This window comes from Pan troglodytes, chromosome 5, assembly GCF_028858775.2.
Source record: "Pan troglodytes isolate AG18354 chromosome 5, NHGRI_mPanTro3-v2.0_pri, whole genome shotgun sequence".
Lineage (NCBI taxonomy): Eukaryota > Metazoa > Chordata > Mammalia > Primates > Hominidae > Pan > Pan troglodytes.
The window spans coordinates 97,495,461-97,519,672 of NC_072403.2; the positions used below are offsets into that span (position 1 = coordinate 97,495,461).

Genomic DNA, 24,212 nt, shown 5'->3' on the forward strand with positions numbered 1-24,212 from the left:
TGTTCTCACAGCAAGTAAGATAGATGATGTTTCATTCCTTTTCCAGAATTTAGCCCAGTGTGAGATTTAATTGTAGGCTACCTTCTTTTCTTTCTTCTAGATCCAAGCATAAAAGCAGACATTAACAAATGGAGGATAAAATTGGATAATTATTCTACCCAGGAATTAGGGAAAACAATTGTCTATCTGGATGGCTCCTCTCAATCGTGCCGCTTTAGGGAATGCAACATGGGCAACCTGATTTGTGATGCAATGGTAAGTCATCAGCAGGAGTGGACATATGCTAGGGAGGAAGGAAAGGAAGAGGGAAGAGGAAGGAAGGATGCGAGAAGGGATAGATCGATAGCTACAGAATGAGGGATTTCAAAACATTTTTAGCCAGGGTGGTGGCATGTGCCTATAGTCCCAGCTACTCGGGAGGCTTAGGTGGGAGGATGGCTTGAGCCCAGGAGGCTGCAGTGAGCTATAATTGCACCAGTGCACTCCAGCCTGGGCAACAGAGCGAGACTCTGTCTCTAAAATTAAATAAATATGAAAAATAAATAAAACATTAGTGCCTAAACAAAAGCCTGATGTAGTTTCATACTCAGTACCTTCTTAAGGTGCTGGAAGGAGATCAGGTAACCACCAACATATTGCTTTACAAGAAGTAAAACCTTTATTTTAAGGTGTTCTTAGATGTCTGAATTTTGGATGTTGCTTTCCTTTTGTAAGATGATGCAAATGCACAAACTCTGCTACCCTGGAGATATCAACATAATAGATAAAAGCATATCTGTTTGGCCAGACTGTTTTTCCCTCATCTGTTCACTTGACTCCAGAGAACCCTGGCCTTGTGTGACAGGAACCTCTTTCACAGGCACAGAAAGACAACACACAGTTTTAATGGTAATAACAAGTCCTATGGCTGAGCAAGACCAGCTATGAAGAACAAGCCCGTCTACTTGTCACCAGGCGGAATGGCCATGGTAGCTCTCTGGGGGCCTTACTGAGCCAAGGTCTCCTATGTCGGACTACCACTTCCATGGGCTCACAGCCTGCACCCAGGGAAGTCATTTCTGTCAGTGCTTGGCACGCATTGCCCAGTGCCCAGGATACAACTGCACTCGATAAATGTTTGCCATGTAAATGACAACAATCATGCTCATGCCAAGACCAGACTCATGATGTCTCCTCAGCATCATGCAGTCAAGGCCAGAGAAGTAGTTAAGGAGAAGCTGGTATATAAATATTAAGAGAAGTCTGGAGGGAAACAACCCAGGCTGTTGGCAGTGCTTATCCACTCTGTTAAAAAGGCTAGGACAAAGGAGAGCTTTTGCTTTTTATTTATTTTATTTATTTATTTATTTATTTATTTATTTATTTATTTAGACTGAGTCTTGCTCTGTCGCCCAGGCTGGAGTGCAGTGGCATGATCTCAGCTCACTGCAACCTCCATCCCTTGGGTTCAAGCGATTCTCCTGCTTCAGCCTCCCAAGTAGCTGGGATTAGAGGTGTCCACTACCACACCCAGCTAATTTTTGTATCTTTAGTAGAGACGGGGTTTCACCATGTTGGCTAGGCTGGTCTCGAACTCCTGACCTTAGGTGATCCACCTGCCACAGCCTCCCAAAGTGCTGGGATTTAAGGTGTGAGCCACTATGCCTGGCCTTTTTTTTTTTTTTTTTTTGGCTTTTTGTCTCCTAAATGAGAATATATTCATTTTATTTCTTATAACTAAACATATATTTTGTAAAATAAAAGTAAGAATGGATGTGATTCTCCCCAGTTTCAAAAGGCTGTCTCTGTCTTTCCAAAATTGCCAACTTGGGAATCAGCTGCAGACATAGACGTGGAGGCCAGGTTCTCTTTGGCATGAGGTCTGGTGTTGAGCAGGCTCTAGGGCCAAGCCCTCAGAATCAGGCAGAGGGCATGGCCTGCCCTGGAGAAGCCTGTGCAGGAGTGACTCTGCAGGCCACCTTGCATGGGAGGCCCAGTCCCGACACCAGGGCTACAACCGAGAGACCATTTTGCTAAGGCCACCTGGCCTGACAGTGTGGGAGTTTTAGGAGGGGGAAATAAGAGTTTGACATGGACTGGTAACAGTATATTTTTACTTCTGGGAGCATAAAATTAGTTCTAATTATAGTTGAGAGATCCCTGGGAACACAGCAGCAGGTGAAAAGCAGCTTTATTTCCTCACTAGAGCTAACCAGATTCCTGGAGCTGATCCTAAGGAAGAAGAGCCAGAGTAACTAGTGTAAATCTGTGCTACTGTTGCAGATTAACAACAACCTGAGACACGCGGATGAAATGTTCTGGAACCACGTATCCATGTGCATTTTAAATGGAGGTGGTATCCGGTCGCCCATTGATGAACGCAACAATGGTATGCTCCCAGGCCCAGCTCCTCAGTGTGTCATGTTCTCTCTCTGATCTCTTTTTCTGTTATGGTTCTTGCCCTGAACACACCCATGTGCAGCCTCAGTTCATCTCTGCTGCCAGCCATGTACCAGAATGTCAGTCCTTTAAATTAGGGTTAGCCATTATTAAAGTCTAAAACCTAGCCTGAAGGACACACACAAGCTTGTGTGTTCTTATATGTATTCACACACAGAAGCTGCAGGTAAGGTTAGTGGAACTCAAACTTGGTCTGAATTTCTGACTTACAAAGCTATACTAGTTGTTTCTGATTTATGCAAAATAACAACAGTCACCACCTTGGCATCTGAAAAGAGACAAAATCACCAATCTTCTGTCCTGAAAAAGACATAGCACTGGATTAAAATGTTACCTTAGTATATTTACAGATATCCAAGATTATATCATATGGCAAAACAAATCAACTACACAAATACTCAAGACACTCTTGTAGCCCTCCCTGATTTACTGTGAAAACCAATCAGTATCAGTATAAGGCCCCAAACGCATCCCATTGTCAGACAACAGGGACAGGTTGCAGGGGCACATTGTTTTTCTGGAGGAACGGAACAATGCAAAACAAACTACTGGAGATCCAGCCCCAAGCTAGCAGATCTAAGACTGAGCATGGTGAACTTCTGAGGCACAGCCATTTGTGAGCTCCCGCCATCTTGCCCAGTGGTGGAGTGCAGGGCCAGAGGCCTCCTAAACTCATTCCCTTCCTCAGTGTCAGGAACCACTTAGACATAGCTAATGATGCTCTATAAGCTTGCCATGTCCCCCTCATTTCTTCCCCCAGCGCTGAGGGAACTGGTCATGGTGTAAGCATTTTCTCAAGCTATTTTCCTTCTTGCCTCATCTGTGACTACCCTCAGGCACAATTACCTGGGAGAACCTGGCTGCTGTATTGCCCTTTGGAGGCACATTTGACCTAGTCCAGTTAAAAGGTTCCACCCTGAAGAAGGCCTTTGAGCACAGCGTGCACCGCTACGGCCAGTCCACTGGAGAGTTCCTGCAGGTGGGCGGTAAGTCACCCATCCTGTAGGGCTGGCCCATCCAAAGTGACATGGCATTTCCTGCTGGTTGGCTCAGCTTCCCCTTCACCAAAATTCCTGTGGTCAAGTTGGTTTGGATTTTTCCCGACCCAACACCAATACCTTACCCTTTAATGGCTGTGGACTCTCAGAGCCACTAAGATTAGGTTGGGGTCAAAGCCCCAAAGCCCCAAAGCCCTGGCAATAAGCAGTATTTGCCAAGTCTGATTTGGACATCAGATGGGCCCTCTAAGCAGGTCAGCTGCTTTGAGGTCTAGTTTCTAATAAAATCTTATTTAAGCATTCAATTATTTTTTTTAAATCCTCTCCTCTGTTCTACTCATCGTTGCCTGGAACCATGCCAAGATTTAAAGGAATGCTGTCCAATCTGTATTAACCAGGATGATTCCTGGAAGGAGCAGCCTACTGCACAGACACACCTGAACACCTGGTTCTAGTCCCACTGTGACCTGGGGCAAGTTCTCAACCCCTCTGGGCACAGGGAGAAAACCTTTCCTGTTTATCTCATGGACTGCAGTGAAAGTTGAACGGAAATAAATGCTTCCTAAATTGCCAAGGGCTTCTGAAACACTTTTGTTAATAATTCCACAGTCCAGTGAATTAATCCTTTAAAAGCAATCTTATTTTACCTGAAAATCATAATCTGGCCTCATTTTTTTAACCTTAGGTTGTGGTCCCGCTTGACAGACAGAATTGCTTTCCTGAGTTTTCCTCTGCAGAACACATTGCTGTTGAGACTGAAGGGCTACAGAAGGCAGTGGGGCCCTGTCCTAATGCCTATGGGGCAACCCAAACATCCTCCATTTTCCCAGAAGGGAGTTGAGGGAAAAGCAGTTTTCTGATGCTCTAGCAAAGCACTGCATAGCTCTATGCCTTGTGGAAGTCACCCAATCCCAAATGATTACCATTTAATGGTCTTCAAAATTGTAAAATGCTCTCTGCCTCTGATCTGTTTCTCACTTTCTAAGGCCATTGAATCAATTTAGTAGACCAATTCAGCATTTTAAGGGAAAAACAGAAAAAGATGTGGTTTCTCCATGTAGAGTCACCCTTTGCCTATTCTGGTCCAGAGCTGGTTTTCCTTCCAGTGGTTCTCATATGTCCTGTAAGGACTCAAGGATAAAGGGTGGCTGCAATGTCACAATTCTCTTGACAAAATTTCACTCAGGTTTAAACCAAAGGAAAAACCACAGCCCCATGCCCCAATTGTAGAGTTTGGCCAAAATTCCTTAGGAAACAGAAATCTCCCTTTGGATCTGGTGAAAACAGATTCATTTCTTTTCTAGGAATCCATGTGGTGTATGATCTTTCCCGAAAACCTGGAGACAGAGTAGTCAAATTAGATGTTCTTTGCACCAAGTGTCGAGTGCCCAGTTATGACCCTCTCAAAATGGACGAGGTATATAAGGTGATCCTCCCAAACTTCCTGGCCAATGGTGGAGATGGGTTCCAGATGATAAAAGATGAATTATTAAGACATGACTCTGGTAAGCATGACTGTCTCTTCCTTTCTCTAAAGAACAACAAAATTGGGCCAAGAAGGGGAGCTACTAGTGGTGCCAGGAGGGCAAAGTGACTCCCTGTATTGCTGACTCCCTCCTGCTTTGCTTGTTGGAAAGCAGCAGCACAGCACAGCAGAGAGGAATATGTACCCTGTCAATCCCCGAGCACACACATGCCTTCATCCAACCCCAGAGACAAAACATTTGTAAATCAAAAATGTTTTAAAATTCTTTTAACTACATCTAAGCAGCTATTTAAATTGTGAAATATAAGTGAGTTTTGCATTAACAGAAATATCACACCTCTGGAATTTTAGGATATGGAAAACCATCACATTAAATCATTTAAATTTTCTTTCTTGAAGAAGTTTCTGTGTGAATCAGTCAGGTAGAAGTGGATGGGGTAAGTGCCGCCCTTTCGGCACAGTGGGTTGGTGGTACAAATCATAGGAATAACCATACTTGATGTCAGTTGGTACTTCTGGCAGCATTGAGGGACATTATATGCCAGCCTCACTTTTAGAAATTCTGTTGAGAGTCACATTATGTGCATACAGACCACTGACATAGGACACACTTCCCCTTCCTCTCCTAGGGCAGAGACCAGCATGCTTACAAGACACACAAGCAGCTTCTTGGCATCTCTGGGAAGTTCCACCAGGATCTTCCTCAGTCTTATCATGCTGGACCTGTCATTTTAGCTACTTATTCCAAGGAGCGTGGAGGGCAGGACCAGACCAAAGGAGGCAGCCCTTCCTGGGAGGAAAGGTGCTGGCTTCTTCTGTCCCTTCCGTGACAGAAGATGGAAGGGCAGGCGTAAAAGCCCCATGAGACAAAGAGGCTGATAGCCATCAGCTGTCCACCACTCAAGCCTAGACTGAAGGATGTTAGAGAGAGGAGCTCATGCAGAAGGCTAAGGAAGCCCTGGACCTAAGCGTTCTCAACACTGGTTATACATTAGAATCACTTCAGGAGCATTTTAAATTAAATACCAATGGCTCGGCCGCAGCTCTTAAGAGATTCTAAGTTAACTGGATTGGGGCTAAACTCTTTTTCAGTGATTCTAGTGTACACCCAGAGGTGAAAACCACTGAAGAGAGAAGGGTTCTTAAGTACTGGAGTGATATTTTTAAAATAAAATTCTGTTGGGTTCCCAACAGAACATGGGTTCCCAACAAACATGGGTTTGTTGTAGCTATAGGCAATTAGCATTTATCCTCTCCTCTCTTTGGTAAAGGAAATCCCCCAAGTCCCATCATCAATTACGTGAAAATAATTATTGGGCAGGCAAACAAAAGGAAGCCAGTTTTATCTCTCAACTAATTGCTCTTGACCCAGTTCCCTAATGCCCTTGTTCTGGAGTGGTTCAAAGGCTATGATGTCAATGACCTCTTTCTAGAGTCATCACAGAGCTGAGGCAACTCTACTTCCCCCAATTACCCAATATTGAACAACAGACACATTTTACATCTGAAGCATGAAAAAGCAATCAAATTCTTTGTACTTATGATCACTAGCGTTCTTGTCTTCTGTGACACTTTACCCCTGCTTATGAAATAGCTTCCCTTTTATAATTACAAAGGACTACCTTACTGTTGATTGATAATTAATTACCTTTTCTGTAGTTAAAATAATGTATATGTTTTTCTAGGTGACCAAGATATCAACGTGGTTTCTACATATATCTCCAAAATGAAAGTAATTTATCCAGCAGTTGAAGGTCGGATCAAGTTTTCCACAGGAAGTCACTGCCATGGAAGCTTTTCTTTAATATTTCTTTCACTTTGGGCAGTGATCTTTGTTTTATACCAATAGCCAAAAATTCTCCTTGCCTTTAATGTGTGAAACTGCATTTTTTCAAGTGAGATTCAAATCTGCCTTTTAGGACCTGGCTTTGTGACAGCAAAAACCATCTTTACAGGCTCCTAGAAGCTGAAGGTTAGAGCATTATAAAATGAAGAGACAGACATGATTACTCAGGGTCAGCAACCTAGTGAGTTAGAAAAAAAATTAACATAGGGCCCTATAAGGAGAAAGCCAACTATGTTGAGTTTACGGGTCCAAATTTTAATGAAATTTTATAACAATTTTAAACCATATTTTTCTTCTTCATATCCATTTCTAATCCATCAAACAGCTTATGTTTACATAAAATTTTATCATTCACAAGGAAGTTTTAAGCACACTGTCTCATTTGATATCCACAACTTATTTTTGGTAGGAAAGAGAGATGTTTTTCCCACCTGTCAGATGAAAAAACTGAAGCTCAAAAAGGGTTGACTTGACCATACAGCTAATGCTGACAGATCCAAGACCTAGACCTAGGTCTTTTGAACTCAAGTCCAGCATTCTCAACTATATCAAGTTACTGCTCAGAATGATACTTAATATCTCCTCTCTTCATAATTATCAATAGCCCCAAGCTCATGGATGACAAATCTCTGCTTTATTTCTTGTCTCTATTTTTTCACTTTATAGCTCCTGTTATAATAGCAAGTTTAATGGTATAAACACAGGATACCATCCTCTCTTGCAACACCCATGTGCCTTTGATGAGTCAGGTAGCAAGCTGTAGTAGATAATGAGAAAGGCCAGAGGCTGCAAAAGACAGTCAAAGGACACGAGAGAAAGGAAAGGGAAGAACAGGACACCAGGACTGTTTTATATTATAGAAAAGCAAGAGCTAAAGAGCATTTACACATGTTAAACAGATATTTGTTAAGCATAGTGCCTGACACATGGCATTAGCTGTTATTTTATGAGATTCCATCAGCTCTGCCTCTGTCCTCTTTCTTCTAACATGAAGGTATCATGAGAAGAGAACCTTCTAACATAAGCTGTAATTCTAAACCTGCACTTGTCCCTCTCCAGCAAGAGGCTAGCACTGAATTCATTCTACTCATACCACACACCCAGTTATGGAATGTCCAGAGTTCTCGAAGAAAATAAAAGACTTTAGGAAGAGGTATACATTTTTTAAGTCGCTCTGCCTCCAAATCTGAACAGTCACTGTAAATCATTCTTAAGCCCAGATATAAGAACTTCTGCTGGAAAGTGGGACCCTCTGAGTGGGTGGTCAGAAAATACCCATGCTGATGAAATGACCTATGCCCAAAGAACAAATACTTAACGTGGGAGTGGAACCACATGAGCCTGCTCAGCTCTGCATAAGTAATTCAAGAAACGGGAGGCTTCACCTTAAAAACAGTGTGCAAATGGCAGCTAGAGGTTTTGATAGGAAGTATGTTTGTTTCTTAGTGTTTACAAATATTAAGTACTCTTGATACAAAATATACTTTTAAACTTCATAACCTTTTTATAAAAGTTGTTGCAGCAAAATAATAGCCTCTGTTCTATGCATATATGGATTAGCTATAAAAAATGTCAATAAGATTGTACAAGGAAAATTAGAGAAAGGTACATTTAGGGTTTATTTTTTACACTTGGCCAGTAAAATAGGGTAAATCCTATTAGAATTTTTTAAAGAACTTTTTTTAAGTTTCCTAAATCTGTGTGTGTATTGTGAAGTGGTATAAGAAATGATTTTGAACCACTTTGCAATTGTAGATTCCCAACAATAAAATTGAAGATAAGCTCTTTGGTCTTTGATAGTTATTTCTTCTCTCATTCAAACACCTGCCAACTAAAGACAATATGACTGAAGGAAAACTCTGACAGATTTTCACTGGTATCATTTCTCTTGATCATAAGCCACTTACCATCTGATAACCCTCCATACCCTCTCACACCCCTAAAATGAGAAGAAAAATGCATCCAATTTTTAAGTAGGAGAGAAAAGTGAGTGGTATTTTAAGGAAGACTACTAAATTTGGTGGCTTTGATATACAGAATCTGATATAAAAATGGTTTTGAGGCCAGTACTGATTCCTACAAATAAAAACTTCCAAGTTAATGTTGAGGATTTTAATTTGCCTGTACTGGCTGTGTGCCTAAGATCTTCCTCAAGTACACTAATAACACAATGAGTTGGTTTCGTTACACCTCAATCAGTCAGACACGTTAAACCATGTTAGCTGTCTTTGTTTGGGCTATGTATTAGTCCGTTCTCATGCTGCTAATAAAGACATACCCGAGACTGGGTGATTTATAAAGAAAAAGAGGTTTAATGGACTTACAGTTCCACATGGCTGGGGAAGCCTCACAATCATGGCAGAAGGTGGAGAAGGAGCAAAGGCACATCTTACATGGAGGCAGGCAACAGAATGAGTGGAGGGTAACTGCCCTTTATGAAACCATCTCATGAGACTTATTCACTATCAAAAGAATGGCATGGGGAAGACCTGCCCCCATGATTCAATTACCTCACACCAGGTCCCTCCCATGACACGTGGGGATTATGGGAGCTACAATTCAAGATGAGATTTGGGTGGGGACACAGCCAAACCATATCATTCTGCCCCTGGCCCCTCCCACATATCATGTCCTCACATTTCAAAACCAATCATGCCTTCCCAACAGTACCCCAAAGTCTTAACTCATTCCAGCATTAACTCAAAAGCCCACATTCCAAAGTCTCATCTGAGACAAGGCAAATCCCTTCCACCTATGAGCTTGTAAAATCAAAAGCAAGCTAGTTACTTCCTAGATACAACGGGAGTACAGGCATTGGGTAAACACAGCCATTCCAAATGGGAGAAATTGGCCAAAACAGAGGGGCTACAGGCCCCATGCAAATCCAAAATCCAGCAGGGCAGTCAAATCTTAAAGCTACAAAATGATCTTGACTCCACGTCTCACATCCAGGTCATGCTGATGCAAGAGGTGGGTTCCCACAGTCTTGAGCAGCTACGTCCCTGTGACTTTTCAGGGTATAGACGCCCCCACCCCACCCCCGGCCTCCTGGTTGCTTTCATGAGCTGGCGTTGACTGCCTGTGGCTTTTCCAGGCACATGGTACAAGCTGTTGGTGAATCTACCATTCTCACAGCCCCCTTCTAACAGCTCCTCTTCTTATGGCTCCATTAGGCAGTGCCCCAGTGGGCCCTCTTCTCATAGCTCCATTAGGCAGTGCCCCAGTGGGAACTGTGTATGTGGGATCAACCCCACATTTCCATTCAACACTGCCCTAGCAGAGGCTCTCCATGAGGGCCCTGCCACCACAGTAAACTTCTGCCTGGACATCCAGGCATTTCCATACATCCTCTGAAATCTAGGAGGTGGTTCCCAAATCTTGATTCTTGATTTCTGTGCACCTGCAGGCTCAACACCACATGGAAGCTGCCAAGGCTTGGGGTTTGCACCCTCTGAAGGCATGGCCCAAGCTGCAACTTGGCCCCCTTTAGCCACGGTTGGAGCTAAAGCAGCTGGGATGCAGGGCACCAAGTCCCTAGGCTGGACACAGCAGGGGGTGCCTGGACCTGGCCCAGGGAGCTATTTTTCCCTTCTAGGCCTCTGGGCCTATGATGGGAGGGGCTGCCATGAAGGTCTCTGACATGCCCTGGAGACATTTCCCCCATTGTCTTGATGATCAGCATTTGGCTTCTCCTTACCTATGTGCATTTCAGCAGCAGGCCTGAACTTCTCCCCGCAAAAATGGGTTTTTCTTTTCTATTGCATCGTCAGGCTACAAATCTTTCAATTTTTTTTTTTTTTTTTGTATATGTGCCACTGAAGTGAGCACAAATCTTCCAAACTTTTATGTTCTGCTTCTTCTTGAATGCTTTACCATCTAGAAATTTCTTTTGCCAGATAACCTAAATCATCTCTCTCAAGTCGAAAGTTCCACAGATCTTTAGGGCAGGGGCAAAATGCCGCCAGTCTCTTTGCTAAAGCATAGCTAGAATCACCTTTGCTCCGGTTCCCAGTAAGTTCCTCATCTCTATCTGAGACCTCCTCAGCCTGGACTTTTTGGTGAAAACCATTCAACAAGTCTCTAGAAAGCTCCAAACTTTCCCACATCTTCCTGTCTTCTTCTGAGCCCTCCAGACTGTTCCAACCTCTGCCTGTTACCCAGTTCCAAAGTCACTTCCACATTTTCAGGTATCTTAATAGCAGTAACCCACTCTACTGGTACCAATTTACTGTATTAGTCCATTCTCACGGTGCTAATAAAGACATACCCAAGACTGGGTAATTTATAAAGAAAAAGAGGTTTAATGGACTCACAGTTCCATGTGGCTGAGAAGGCCTATCATGGCAGGAGGTGAAGGAGGGGCCAAGGCACATCTTACATAACAGCAGAGAAGAGAGCATATGCAGGGGAACTGCCCTTTATTTAACCGTGAGGTCTCATGAGACTTTCACTATCACAAGAACAGCATGGGAAAAACCCACCCCCATGATTCAATTACCTCCCACCGGATCCCTCCCAAGACACATGGGGATTATGGGAGCTACAATTCAAGATGAGATTTGGGTGGGGATACAGCCAAACGATATCAGGCTGCTATAGCAAAATACAATAGAATGCGTAGCTTATAAATAACAGAAATTTTATTTCTCACAGTTGTGGAGGCTGGGGAATCCAAAAGCAAGGCACTAGCAGGTGTCTGGTGAGGGCCTGCCTCCTGATTCATAGACGGCACCAACTGACTGTGTCATCAGAAGATGGAAGAGGCCAGGTGACTTTGGGGCCTCATTTATAGGAAGCACTAACCGCATTCAGCACCCTCATGATTCAATCACCTCCCAAAGGCCCAAACTCCAACATCATCACATTGATGATCAGGTTTCAACATACAGAGTTTGGGAAAATAAACATTCAGGCTATATAAGTAGCTGCCTTCAGCAGTCTGACACAAGAGTAGGCTGGGTTTCTTAGAGGAAAGTTTAGGCTGCTAATAGGTGTCCTTCAGAAGAAGTTGCTACCTCTGTGAGTATGTAGTCCTATGGATGTTTGGTTTGGCAAGAAGCCATAACTGCTTGCCAAGATTAGGTAAATGTTCCTGTATTCATTTCCTGGGGCCACCACAATAAAGTACCACAAACTGGTTGGCTTAAATGACAGAAATGTATAATCTAACAGTTCTGGAGGCTAGAAGTCTGTGGTCAAGCTGGCAGTGTTGGTTTCTTCTGAGGGCAGTGACAGAGAAACTCTTCCATGCCTCTTTCCTAGCACCAGGTAGCCTCTAGCCTAAGGCATCCTTGGCTTATATATGGTATTCTCTCCATGTCTTTACATCCTCTTCTTTTTTTACATGATTATATTTGTGTCCAAATCTCCCTTTTATAAGGCCATCAATAATACAGGATTAGTGCCCGCTCTATAATGACTTCATCTTAATTGTCTGCAAAAACCTCTTTCCAGATAAGGTCACATTCTTAGTTACTGGGGGGTTAGGATGGAAGTCCCCCCGACAGGACTTCAAGATCTCTTTGGAGGACACAATTCAACTGACTACCAGTCCTCAGCACAACTCCATAATCAGCTGCAGCAGCCCTGGGGCAACCTACAGCTCTGTGTCCTATATACTTTGTAAATGAGAGGTTATAATTCATGGTGTTGTTTTTTTTGTTTTTTGCTGATAAAATAGAAGACATTTTAAGCTCCTTTAGCTCCTACACAGCAAAAGGAACCAGTTTTGTTATCCAATGCAATCAAAGAAGGAGCTTTGGAGTTTTATAATAAATTGGGAGGATCTCAAATTTCTAGTGAGTAGTGCCTCTGAGGCCTCTAAGAACCTAAATTAAATACATCATGAAAGACATTGTTAACAAATAAGCTAGCTAGAATCTAAAAATAATTAACTCTAATCCATGACAAGGATGGCTGGCATATTAGTTACAACAGTGAAAATTATACTAGGCTCATTATTCATTAGGATACTTGGTTGGAAAAAAATATATTCTGTAAACAGAGACATTATCAGAAGGGTATTAGCTTGCTCCCCAAATAAAGCAACTTGGAAAGCTATCCTAGAAAATGGACAGCAAGGTAAGTGAGGCATGGCTAAAATCCCACCACAAGAACAGTCTTAGTACACAGCCCTGTTGCTGCAGGTCCCAGACTAAGGCTGGAGAGCTGCTGGGTTCACAGCTAAAACCCAGGACATTAGACTATTCTTGTGCCTTGGTTTGTTGCCTACATAGAGATGGGAACATCTAAATTGCTGAGCCTGGTTCAAGTCCAAATTTATAAAGATAGAAGGCTGACTGAGGAATGAACTCCAGCCTTTTGGTTTCTGATACAGTTTGGATATGTGTCCCCACCCAAATCTCATGTTGAATTATAATCCTGAGCATTGGAGGTGGGGCCTAGTAGGAGGTCACTAGATTATGGAGGTAGATTTCTCATCAATGGTTTAGTACCATCCCCTTGGTACTGTTCTAGTGACAGTAAGTTCTCATAAAAACTGGTCTTTTCAAAGTGTGTGGCAACTCCCTGCTCTCTCTCTCTTGCTCCTGCTCTGGCCATGTGATGTGTCTGCTCCCCCTTTGCCTTCAGTCATGATTATAAGTTTCTTGAGACCTCCCCAGAAGCAAAGCAGATGCCATCACCATACTTCCTGAACCATCTGCATAATCATGAGCCAACTAAACCCCTTTTCTTTATAAGTTACCCAAAAATGGCCCCTATGAAAATGAATATGAATTCATGTACAAAAACATGTAAAAAAATAACGTTAAAAACAAAAAAAATTACCTTCTAAGTCTTTCTTAAAAACTACACTTTAACCTTCCCCCTCCAATAATGTATATTCACTTGTGAGATATCCAGACTTTCATGAAAGTCAAAAATGCCAGAGAAGTAAACAAAACAACCTTTTTTTCGGTAAGACAAATCATTAAATAATCTGTAAGCATGTGAGTAATGAAATCAGCCCCTAAAATATTTCAAAGTATTATTTTATAGCAATAAACAAATATGACTAATCAAATTTTTAACTGAGCTTGATGTTCTTAATTGGATGTTGATTCTTTGTTCAGCTCTAAACTCCACAGATGAAGTAAGGAAGGCTATACATTTGAAGGATAAACATATGTTTTATTTTACTGGTAAAATCACAATGCACAGACTTTATATTATTAGCATTAATACAAACAGTGCTCCTGAAAATTTCAATAACTCATCACATTGTGAAACTGTGATTATGTGATCACAAATTTTGTGTCACACTAAGAAATACAGATAGCATCATTCCTGCTCATTTACAACACAGATGTACCATTAATCTGCTTAAGTCTTCTTCATCTAGCCTTGCCTTATTCCTCAATGAAAATCTATCTCTGAGGCCAGGCAGGGTGGCTCATGCCTATAATCCCAGCACTTTGGGAGGCCGAGATGAGCAGATCACAAGGTCAGGAGTTTGAGACCATCCTGACCAACATGGTGAATCCCTGTCTCTACTAAAAATACAAAAATTACCCATGGGTGGTAGCGGGTGCCTGTAGTCCCAGCTACTCAGAGGGCTGAGGCAGGAGAATCGCTTGAACCCAGGAGGCAGAGGTTGCAGTGAGCCGAGATCATGCCACTGCACTCCAGCCTGGGCAACAGAGTGAGACTGTCTCAAAAGAAAAAAAAAAAAAAGAAAAATCTATCTCTAGGTAAAACTGTCTCTTTGTGAAAGAGATCCCATCTACTACTGGAGAATAGAAGTGATAAGGAACAAACTAGTAATGTAACTTCAGTAACTGCTGTTCTCTAGAACTACAGCACTGATAATGCAGGCTGCTGGTCCCTTGATTATCTGATCACTGCTTAAAATTCTACCCATCCCCATCCTATTCAGGAAAGCCCACAACATGCAAATGAGTGAAAGTAGCATTAACTTTTTGACGCTTTTGTAATAATACCTAGCCTGAAACACAAACATATTGTACAGCTGTACAAAAGTATTTTCTTTTACTATATTTTATACTATAAGCTTTTTTTCTAATTTTAAATTTATTTTTCTTTAATTAATTTCTTTAGAGAGAGGGGTCTCACTCTGTTGCCCAAGGTAGAGTGCAATGGCACAATCACTGCTCACTGAAGCCTCGACCTCCCAGGCTCAAGTAATCCTCTCACCTCAGCCTCATGAGTAGCTGGGACTACAGCGATGTGCCACCATGTCCGGTTAATTTTCCTCTTTTTTTGCAGAGAAAGGGTGTCACTGTGTTTCCCAGGCTGGTTTCAAACTCCTGGGTTCAAGGGATCTTCCCACCTCAGCCTCACACCTGGGAATCCGCCTACTTCGGAGGTTGAGGCAGGAAGATCCCTTGAGCCCAGGAGTTTGAGGCTGCAGTGAGCTGCAATCACGCCTCTGCACTCCAGCCTGGATAACAAAGTGAGACCCTGTCTCATAAAAGTTTAAAAAACAAAAAACTAAGACACATACACACTAGCGTAAGCCTACAAAGGGACAGGATCATCAATATCACTGTCTTCCACCTCCACATCTTATGCCACTGAAGGTATTCAGGGGCAGTAACGTGCATGGGGCTGTCCTCTCTTAAGATAACAATGCTTTCTTCTGGAATTCCTCCTGAAAAACCTATCTCAAGCTGTTTTATAGTCAACTCTTTTTTTATAAGTAGAAGGAGTACACTCTAAAGTAATGCTAAAAAGTACAGTAAATATATAAGCCAGTAACACAGTGGTTTATTATCAATTTTATGTGACTGGAAATATGGTAGGTTTAGTCTGCACTAGCATCACCACAAATGTTGTGCTATGACATTAAGTTGGCTACATCACCAAGCAACAGGAATTTTTCAGCTCCATTACAATCTTATGGGGCCACTGTCATATATGCAATCCATCATTGACTAAAACATCATTATGAAGCGCATGACTATACTGTTTTTTCCTATACATACCTATAAAATTTCATGTAAAATTAGGCACAGTAAGAGATTAACAAAATAGAACGATTACAATGACATACTGTAACAAAAGTTATGTGAGTGGGGTCTTTCAAAATATTTATACTGTACTCACCTATTTTCAGACCTTGGTTGACCTTAGGTAACTGAAACCTTGGAAAGCAAAACTGCAGGGGAAGGGAGAGCATCAGGAAAAATAAAGGAGTACTATTGTACAGTGGACTAAGAAGACATACTCATTTGTTTCTTCATTCAGTCAGTCATTTTTTACTCTCATGTTGATTGTATCTGAAATTATAACTGGTACATATGTCATTATATAGTCTGCTAAGAACAACAGTGGGCAAATTAGACTTCTGTTTATACTTCTATTGTAAAAATATAACATTTTTTAGGAAGTCAATAAATGGTAATTTAAATGCTTTCAATCACTTCACAGAATCTTCTAATATGCAACTATTATCCTCAGCAAACTAACACAGGAAGAAAAAACCAAATACTGCATGTTCTCACAAGTGGGAGCTGAACAAGGAAAACACATGGACACATGGCAGGGAAAACATACACTGGGGCCTGTGGTGGGGGGCCAGGAGGTGGCAGGGAAAGGGAGAGCATCAGGAAGAATAGCTAATGGATGCTGGGCTTAATACCTAGGTGATGGGTTGATCTGTGCCGCAAACCACCATGGCACACGTTTACCTATGTAACAAACCCAAATATCCTGCACATGTACCTCAGAACTTAAAAGTTGAAGAAAAAAAAATTTAATAGTTTTAACACAATCTTACAATGTTCTTTATAAATTTCAAAGTGTTTTCTCATATATTTAACTGCATTGTATCTCCCCTAACCAGAAAAACTGACAGCTCTGTTTATGTAAACACATTTAAAAATGTGTTCTTCATGAAGCTCATACACTAGAGGACACACACAAAAATGAATAGAAAGGAATGTGCAAAGTAAATTTTTGAAATAAATCAGGAAGCATACTTTTTAAAGGGATCCAGAGAGTGACTACATCTGAAAACAAGTTCCTTTCATGGTGCAACATTGACAGGAACATGCAGACTAGAGATATTAAGTTCAAATTCTAATTTTACCACTCTTTCAAGCCCCCATGTCCTCACCTATAAAATAGAAGAAACATTACCTCAGAGTTGCTGTGATGATATATATAAAATGCCTGGCAAATTAAATAGGGATTGTATTTTAGTTCCTTTCCCCTTTCACAATGTGATTTATTAATTTTATATGTACAGACTCATTTGTTTCTTCAGTCTTTTATACATAACATCCTCTTTAAATAGAGCTCACCTACTGTTATGGATTGAACTATATCCTCCTAAAATTCATATGCTGAAACCATAAATCCCAATATGACTATATTTGAAGATAGAGCCTTTAGGAGGTAATTTAGGTTAAATGAAGTCCGAAGAGTCAGACCGTAATTCAACAGGATTGGTGGCCTTTTAAGAAGAGGAAGAAAGAATGAGATTTATTTTTACCTCTCCACATGTGCACAAGAGGTCATGTGAGCACATATTGAGAAGCCAGCCACCTACAAGCCAAGAGAACAGGCCTCAGTATGGAACCTAATTTGCTGGCACCTTGATCTTAGACTTCCCAGCCTCCGTAACTGTGAGAAGCACATTTCTGTGGTGTAAGCCACCCATTGCCTAGTGTTTTGTTATGGCAACTTGAGTAGACATGATACACCCACAAATTTTTTCTTATCTTAATAAAGAGAATATCACAATTTAAAGGAGAATAGGTAAGGATGATATAAAAAAGGCTGTAAAATATTTTATTTGTCCAGTTTACCTATAACATTTTAAATAATAATATTCAAAATGCTATGGATTTAAATGTGAATCATTTGATCAATTTCCCACCTGCCCCTGAGAAATCAGTAACTGTTTATTAGGGCTTAGTATTAAACCATTGATTCATGGAAACTCATACATATCCTAGAACTTTCAAGTATTTAAAAATATAATAGAACTGCTAAGAAAACCTTTCAAAAAAATTTGTAACACCTAACAATCATTTTTTGAAATCTTCAGAAAAATTAATGAATGGTATAATTAAATTTGTTAGTTTTCTAAATTATATTCAGTGTTCTCACATTACCCAGCTTAGTGTCTAATACATGGATGATGCTCAATAAATACTCTGAATAAACACTAGAGCCAATAACCTAATGCAAAATGCTCAATCTTGACAAACTTGTTTCAAGGATAACTGCACGACATGGTAAGGAATTGCAAAAATTTTGAAACACTGATTCTTTAAAAATAATCTTTTAAGTTAACTTTCAAGAAGTATAAGTAATTCTACATTTTTCTTTTGAAGAGATAACAGACAACAAAAACCAAAAATCTACTTGCCTAAATTGTTTGTATGAGCTTTGGGAATATATTGATAGTTACAGACAATTCAGTGAAACTTAGAGGCAACCACACAATCACGAGTATCTGTAAGTATTCAGTTTTCAAACTGAACAGGGCTACAACCCGTCAGACACCCAGAAAGAATAAGGAGAAATCCCTTGTTTATTATTAAAAACTCATATAGGATGTTTTATTTATAGATACACAATTAACTATGTACAAAATAAAAAAAAGGAAAACCAATCTACTAAAATATATTAACTCTAAGAAAATCAGATCTTATTCCTGTTTCTCCATACTAGGCATAATTATTTTCAAAGCTATACAATACGAAGTTTATCAGTCTTATCTGTTTGCCATAACATCATTATGAATTTTCTCTTTTAAAAATGGCAATAGCAAGTGACTTATGTTCTAATAAAATTTGGATCACAGCTAGCAAATGAAAGACTATGAGACTCAATCACTTTTAATCATTAAGTTTGTGTTAGTCTTTATTAAAAACAAAAAATAACTAAAATTTCAGACAGCGATGTACATAATATATATAAGAATATACCCAAAAAAGTAAATTTCTACCACCCTCGCACAGCAGAAATTTCAATGGGTTATTCTATACCAAATCCAAGTGTTTACATCCAAGATGTCACAGAGGTAACTTCCTTTTGTACCTAAAGTAAAAATAAATCCATTTAATAGAAGACAAGAAGACACAGGTTCATTTGTAAATTGCCTAACAGCTCTAGTGTATTAAAATTCTAACCTAAGACATATATATTGTAAACCAAAATAAATTGGCTGACATATGGAGTAAGTAATATCTATGTTCTAGATATGAGAAAAAAGGCAACGTTTAATGACAGCTCTGTTATGAAGTCTCAAACAGAGCTAAAGGTTTCCTGTTGTTGATTCCCATGAAAATTAAAGATACAAAGTCTGTAACTGCCACTCTGTTTTAATATGCAGTCACCCAGGCTGGAGTCTAATGGCACGATCTCGGCTCACTGCAACCTCCTCCTCCCAGGTTCAAGCGATTCTCCTGTGTCAGCCTCCCAAGTAGGTGGGATTACAGGCACTTGCCACCAAACCGAGATAACTTTTTCTATTTTTAGTAGAGACGGGGTTTCACCGTGTTAGCTAGGATAGTCTTGATCCCCTGACCTCGTGATCCCCCCGCCCTGGCCTCCCAAGGTGCTGGGATTAACAGGCGTGAGCCACCGTGCCCAGTCAACTTGAAAGTTTATAATAAGTGAATAGCCCAAATCTGGTTTCCTCTACTCTACAAAAGTCACACTTCATTTCAATACCACAGCACTGAACAACAGTTGTTTCATCCAACCAAAAGGATTAGTCAAAAAATAAGACAGAAAATAATGACTTAAACCTTTGCTCAAAACTCAAAATCCTCAAGATTCAACATAGTAATAATATGACCATGCTCTAATTTTAGTTCATCTTATGCTTGGGTTTATATAAAACTTGCTTCAAAAATACTCTAGTTTCTGACTTACACAGCATACAATGGTGCAGATGATAACACTGAGCTTGGCCTATTCTAGTGCTAGGACTTACACTCACTTCTTCCCCTGGAAAGACTATATAGGGTCCCTATCTGCTTGTAATTAAAAAGGGATGAAGTCAAAGCAGAAGCTATTCAATAGCTGTCCCCCAGAATTGTTTGGGCATGTTTAATAAAGAAAATACAAAAGGCAATTTGCTGAGGTTAATTTTTTAAAGAACCACAGAGAACAGAGACAAGGGTTTTCTTACATTTATGTCCCTAATTAAAATAAATGTCAGCATACCATTAAGAAAATCATGAATAAAATTACTGCTTTTCAGTTACCTTATTGAGCTCTGGAAACAGTTCCTGTATCACAATGTCCAATAAAACATAAGTCAGCTAAAGCACCAAAAAAAAAATAATAATAAATGTTAAGGCACTAAACACAAAAACCATAAAAATGATACACACAAAATTAAAGATTGTGGTTACCTCTAAGTGGGAAGGCAGGGAATGGGACTGATAATATAAAACAAGCACAAAAGTAGCCTCAGTAGTATCAATAATGTTCTATTCTCAAAATAGGTAATAAGTACACATGTGTTTGCATGAGGACACTTCATTATGCCTCATTAATTCATTTTTATGTTAAATATTTGAATTTTTAGAAAAACAAGAACACAAAATCACAACTGTATTGAGATCTCAACAGAATATATAAAGCTTATACATAGTTTACATAAACCATAAACATAAAAATGTTAACTGGTTATTCTATGTGACTTGAATAATGGAATTATCCATTTTTAATTTTTTACTGTATTTCATGAATTTTCTATTCCAAATTTTCTACAATTACTATATATTAATTTTAAATCAAAATAATTCATCTTATTTAGAAAAAACTGAAACAAAAAGAGTAACTCAAATAAAACTTTTTTTCTATCTGAATGTTTAAAATTATATTGCCTTGGTTTAGTATAGTGTCATTTATACAACTAATGAGTTACCAGACACCTTACTACGTCGTTCACCAAACCTAGCCAGCATGAGTTTACGAGCTTTAATGAGCTTTACCTGCTTGTTGAGTACTGGTTGCTGTAAGCCATCAAACAGAAGTCTGATGCTTTCATACTTGGTTTCTTCACCAATACACTTGACTAACAGATCTAAACAAAAAGGCCAAATGTGAAATAATTTTATATTATAAAGTGACTCACCATTAACTGGATCATAAAGCAAAATCACCACCCTGTTTCCCAGATACTAGGCAAAAACTGCAAATCAATACTCCCCAAACCAGTGTTTCTATAAGAGGCTCCTGGATAAGAGGTTTCTATGGTCAAGTTGACAAATGCAGTATCATGTATCCCATTTTTGGAGATGCACAATGCACAAGGCATAATGCAAACTCTGAGAAATGCTGCAGTAAAAAAAAAAAAAAAATCTGCTAGTTGGAAAATAATACTTATTGTATTACCCCACTAAGGGAAAACAAAACAAATTAAACCCTAAAATGATGTTTGCACATCTGTACATACATGTATAGAAATGCATGGAAAAATGTAAGGATTAACACCCAATGTAGGATAAGCCGACTTCTACCCAGTGGGCAGAAGATAGCTTCTACTTTTTATTCTATATATTTTCATAGTGCTCTTAATATCAGAAAAAAAAAGTTTAATTTTTAAGGCAGACTTTTCTCAGTGAATAAGAACACCTAATTTCTGGACTTTTGCATAAGTTACTATTAACCATCTTACAAACCAATCATTTTGGGAAATATAACAAATATTTAAACACTTATTTAGGGTCCAACGAGTTCAGATTTGTGTCTGGCTGCATAGATGTCATGTACCACTGATATCAATTCTGTTACCAAGAAAAGTCAATCCTTATTAAGATCTCCACTGAATGCTTCCCTAAGCAGAAAAAAAAGAAGTTATTCTTATATAAACAAGGTACTCAAATATTTATCCTTTTTCCCCTATCATAACTAAACTCCTAGTGTTGGTCATAAAAAATTCTAATGCTAGGAGACAAGGCCAAATTTAATTTACAATAGGCATAGTACATCCTTGGTATTTTCAAGATATGTGGCCCAATACAAATCTTTGTTAATCCTCAAACTCACCAATACTACATGGAATTTCCTAATTAATATGCATGAAACTAATGAACAAATATACGTAATTCTTTCACATCCTTCAGGTGTCACTAAGTAAGAGATGAGGAGCAGAGGATAACACAAAGGAATGGTAAGCTTGCTCAAGAGCTAAGTTACTCTCCCAAACGGGAGTCTTAAAGTGAATGTGGTTTGAATTTGTGCCTCAGCAAAATAACAAATTACTATATTCTCTGGCTCTCCATGTTGTTTCTGAGTATCAAAGCTGAGACTGTTGAAAGTATGAATGCTAAGGGTCATTATATCACAAAACAGGTAAAAAAAAATTATTTCATCATTTGCCTACAGAAAATTTACTCAAAAACAGCTTATGTTCAGTTTTATATTCAGAGCAGATATTTAAGTTAATTATTTTCACAAGGAAGAGCAGAACTATTCTAAGGCTAGTTCCTCAATATTAAGAATTCTCTAAGGTTCTGTCCTAAGACCTCCTCTTTTTAAAATAAACTTTATTTTTTAAAGTAGTTTTGTGTTCACAGTGAAACTGAGCAGAAGGAAGAGATTTCGCATATGTTCCCTGTCTTGTCTCCCCCACTATCAACATCCCCAACAAGAGTGTACATTTGTTACAACTGATAACACACATTGGTACATCATTATTACCCAGAGTCCATAATTTACATTGGAGTTCGTTCTTGGTGTTGTACATTCTGTGGGTCTGGACAAACAGATGATGATATGTAACCATCATTATAGAGTAGTTTCACTGCCCCAAAAAATCCTCTCTGCTCTGCCTATTCATCCCTCCCTCCCCTCCAATCCACTGTCTTCTTAGTTTTGCCTTTTCCAAAACATCAGATAGTTGAAAATATACAGTATGCAGTCTTTTCAGATTGGCTTCCTTCTCTTAGTAAGATGAATTTCAGGCTCCTCCATGACTTTTCATGATGTGACAGCTCATTCCTTTATAGCATTGAATAATATCCCATTGTCTAGAAGTATGTGTTTATTTATCCATTCACCTAAATAAAGAACACCTTGGTTGCTTCCAAGTTTTGGCAATTCTGAAGTTGCTATAAACATTCATGTGCAGGTTTCTGGGTGGACATGTTTTCAACTGCTTTGGGTAAATATCAAGAAACATAATTGCCAGATCTCATGGTAAGAGTGTGCTTACTTTTGTAAGAAACTGCTCACCTGTCTTCCAAAGTGGCTATACCATTTTGCATGCCCACCAGCAATGAATGAGAATTCCACATGTTCACCAGCAAATGGTGGTGTTGGTGTTCTGGATCTGGGCCATTCTAACAGGTGTGTGGTGGTATCTCATTGTTTTAAATGTGCATTTCCTTGATGACATATGATGTAGAACATCTTTTCATATGCTTATGTGTAATCTTCTTTGGTAAGGTGTCAAGATATTTGGCCAATTTTAAAATCAGGTTGTTTGTGTTCTTACTGTTGAGTTTCAGGATTTCTTTGTACATTTTTGTTAACAGTCCTTTATCTGATACGTCTTTTGCAAATATTTTCTCCCAGTCTGTGGCTTCTCTTTTCATTCTTTATAGTGTCTTTCACAAAGCAAAATTTTTAATTTTAATGAAGTAAAGATTATCAATTATTTCTTCTATGGTTCATGCCTTTGGTGTTGCAACTAAGAAGTCATTGCCAAACAGAAGGTCATCTACATTTTCTCCCATGTTATCCTCTAAGTTTTACAGTTTTGCTGTAAACTGTTCCTTTGCTAATAAGAACAGTTGCTGTAAGTCTGTTCTTTTGCTAATATCACACTTTCTTGATTACCGTAGCTTTATAGTATGCCTTGAAGAAAGGTAGTGTCAATCCTGTGACTTTGTTGTTCTCAATCAATATTGAGTTGGCTATTCTGGGTCTTTTTGCCTCTCCATATAAACTTTAAAATGTTTGTCAATACCCACAAAACAACTTACTGGGATTTGGATTGGGACTGCATTGAATCTATAGACGAAGTTCAGAAGAACGGACATCTTGAAAACAGAGTATTTCTATCCACATAAAATCTCTCTCCATTTATTTAGTTCTTTGATTTCTTTAATTAAAGTTTTACAATTTTTCTCATATAAATCTTGTGCATGTTTTGTTAGATTACTACCCAAGTATTCCACTTTTGGGGGTGCTAATGCAAATGGTATTTTTTTAAATTTCAAATACCACTTGCTCACTGATGATATACACGAAAAGTAACTGAATTTTGTGTATTAACCTTATATCCTACAACCCTGCTAAAATTGCTTATTATTTCCAGGAGCGTTTTTGTCAATTTTTGGATATTCTACATAGACAATCATGTCATCTGTGAACAAAGACAGTTTTATTTCTTTCTTCCCAATCAGTATGCTCTTTATTTCCTTTTCTTGTCTTACTGCACTAACTAGGACTTCGAGTACAATGTTGAAAGCAGTAGTGAGAGCATGCCTTGTTCCTCATCTTAGTG

At 39.4% G+C, this 24,212-nt stretch overlaps 2 protein-coding genes across 39 annotated transcripts in view; one reads left to right on the forward strand and one right to left on the reverse strand.

Annotated features, from left to right (window-relative positions):
* The window catches only part of NT5E (5'-nucleotidase ecto), a 46,220-nt gene extending 37,666 nt beyond the window's left edge, over positions 1–8,554 (forward strand). The window contains exons 5-9 of the mRNA XM_518619.8: positions 101–255; positions 2,263–2,368; positions 3,276–3,425; positions 4,742–4,942; positions 6,609–8,554. Of these exons, the coding sequence (XP_518619.3) occupies positions 101–255; positions 2,263–2,368; positions 3,276–3,425; positions 4,742–4,942; positions 6,609–6,772 (776 nt within the window). The 3' untranslated portion in view covers positions 6,773–8,554. The remainder of the gene's footprint in view (positions 1–100; positions 256–2,262; positions 2,369–3,275; positions 3,426–4,741; positions 4,943–6,608) is intronic.
* Positions 8,555–18,573: 10,019 nt separating this feature from the next.
* The window catches only part of SNX14 (sorting nexin 14), a 92,692-nt gene continuing 87,053 nt past the window's right edge, over positions 18,574–24,212 (reverse strand). For 30 of the 38 annotated variants that reach the window (XM_063813257.1, XM_054686131.2, XM_024357320.3 and 27 more), the window contains 3 exons: positions 20,692–20,783; positions 19,957–20,013; positions 18,574–18,781 (listed from right to left, as the gene is read on the reverse strand). In XM_063813257.1, the coding sequence (XP_063669327.1) occupies positions 18,743–18,781; positions 19,957–20,013; positions 20,692–20,783 (188 nt within the window). In that variant the 3' untranslated portion in view covers positions 18,574–18,742. Of the gene's footprint in view, positions 18,782–19,956; positions 20,014–20,691; positions 21,537–24,212 lie in introns of all 38 variants that reach the window. The other 8 variants (XR_010158095.1, XR_010158099.1, XR_010158096.1 and 5 more) reach the window with 1 other exon arrangement.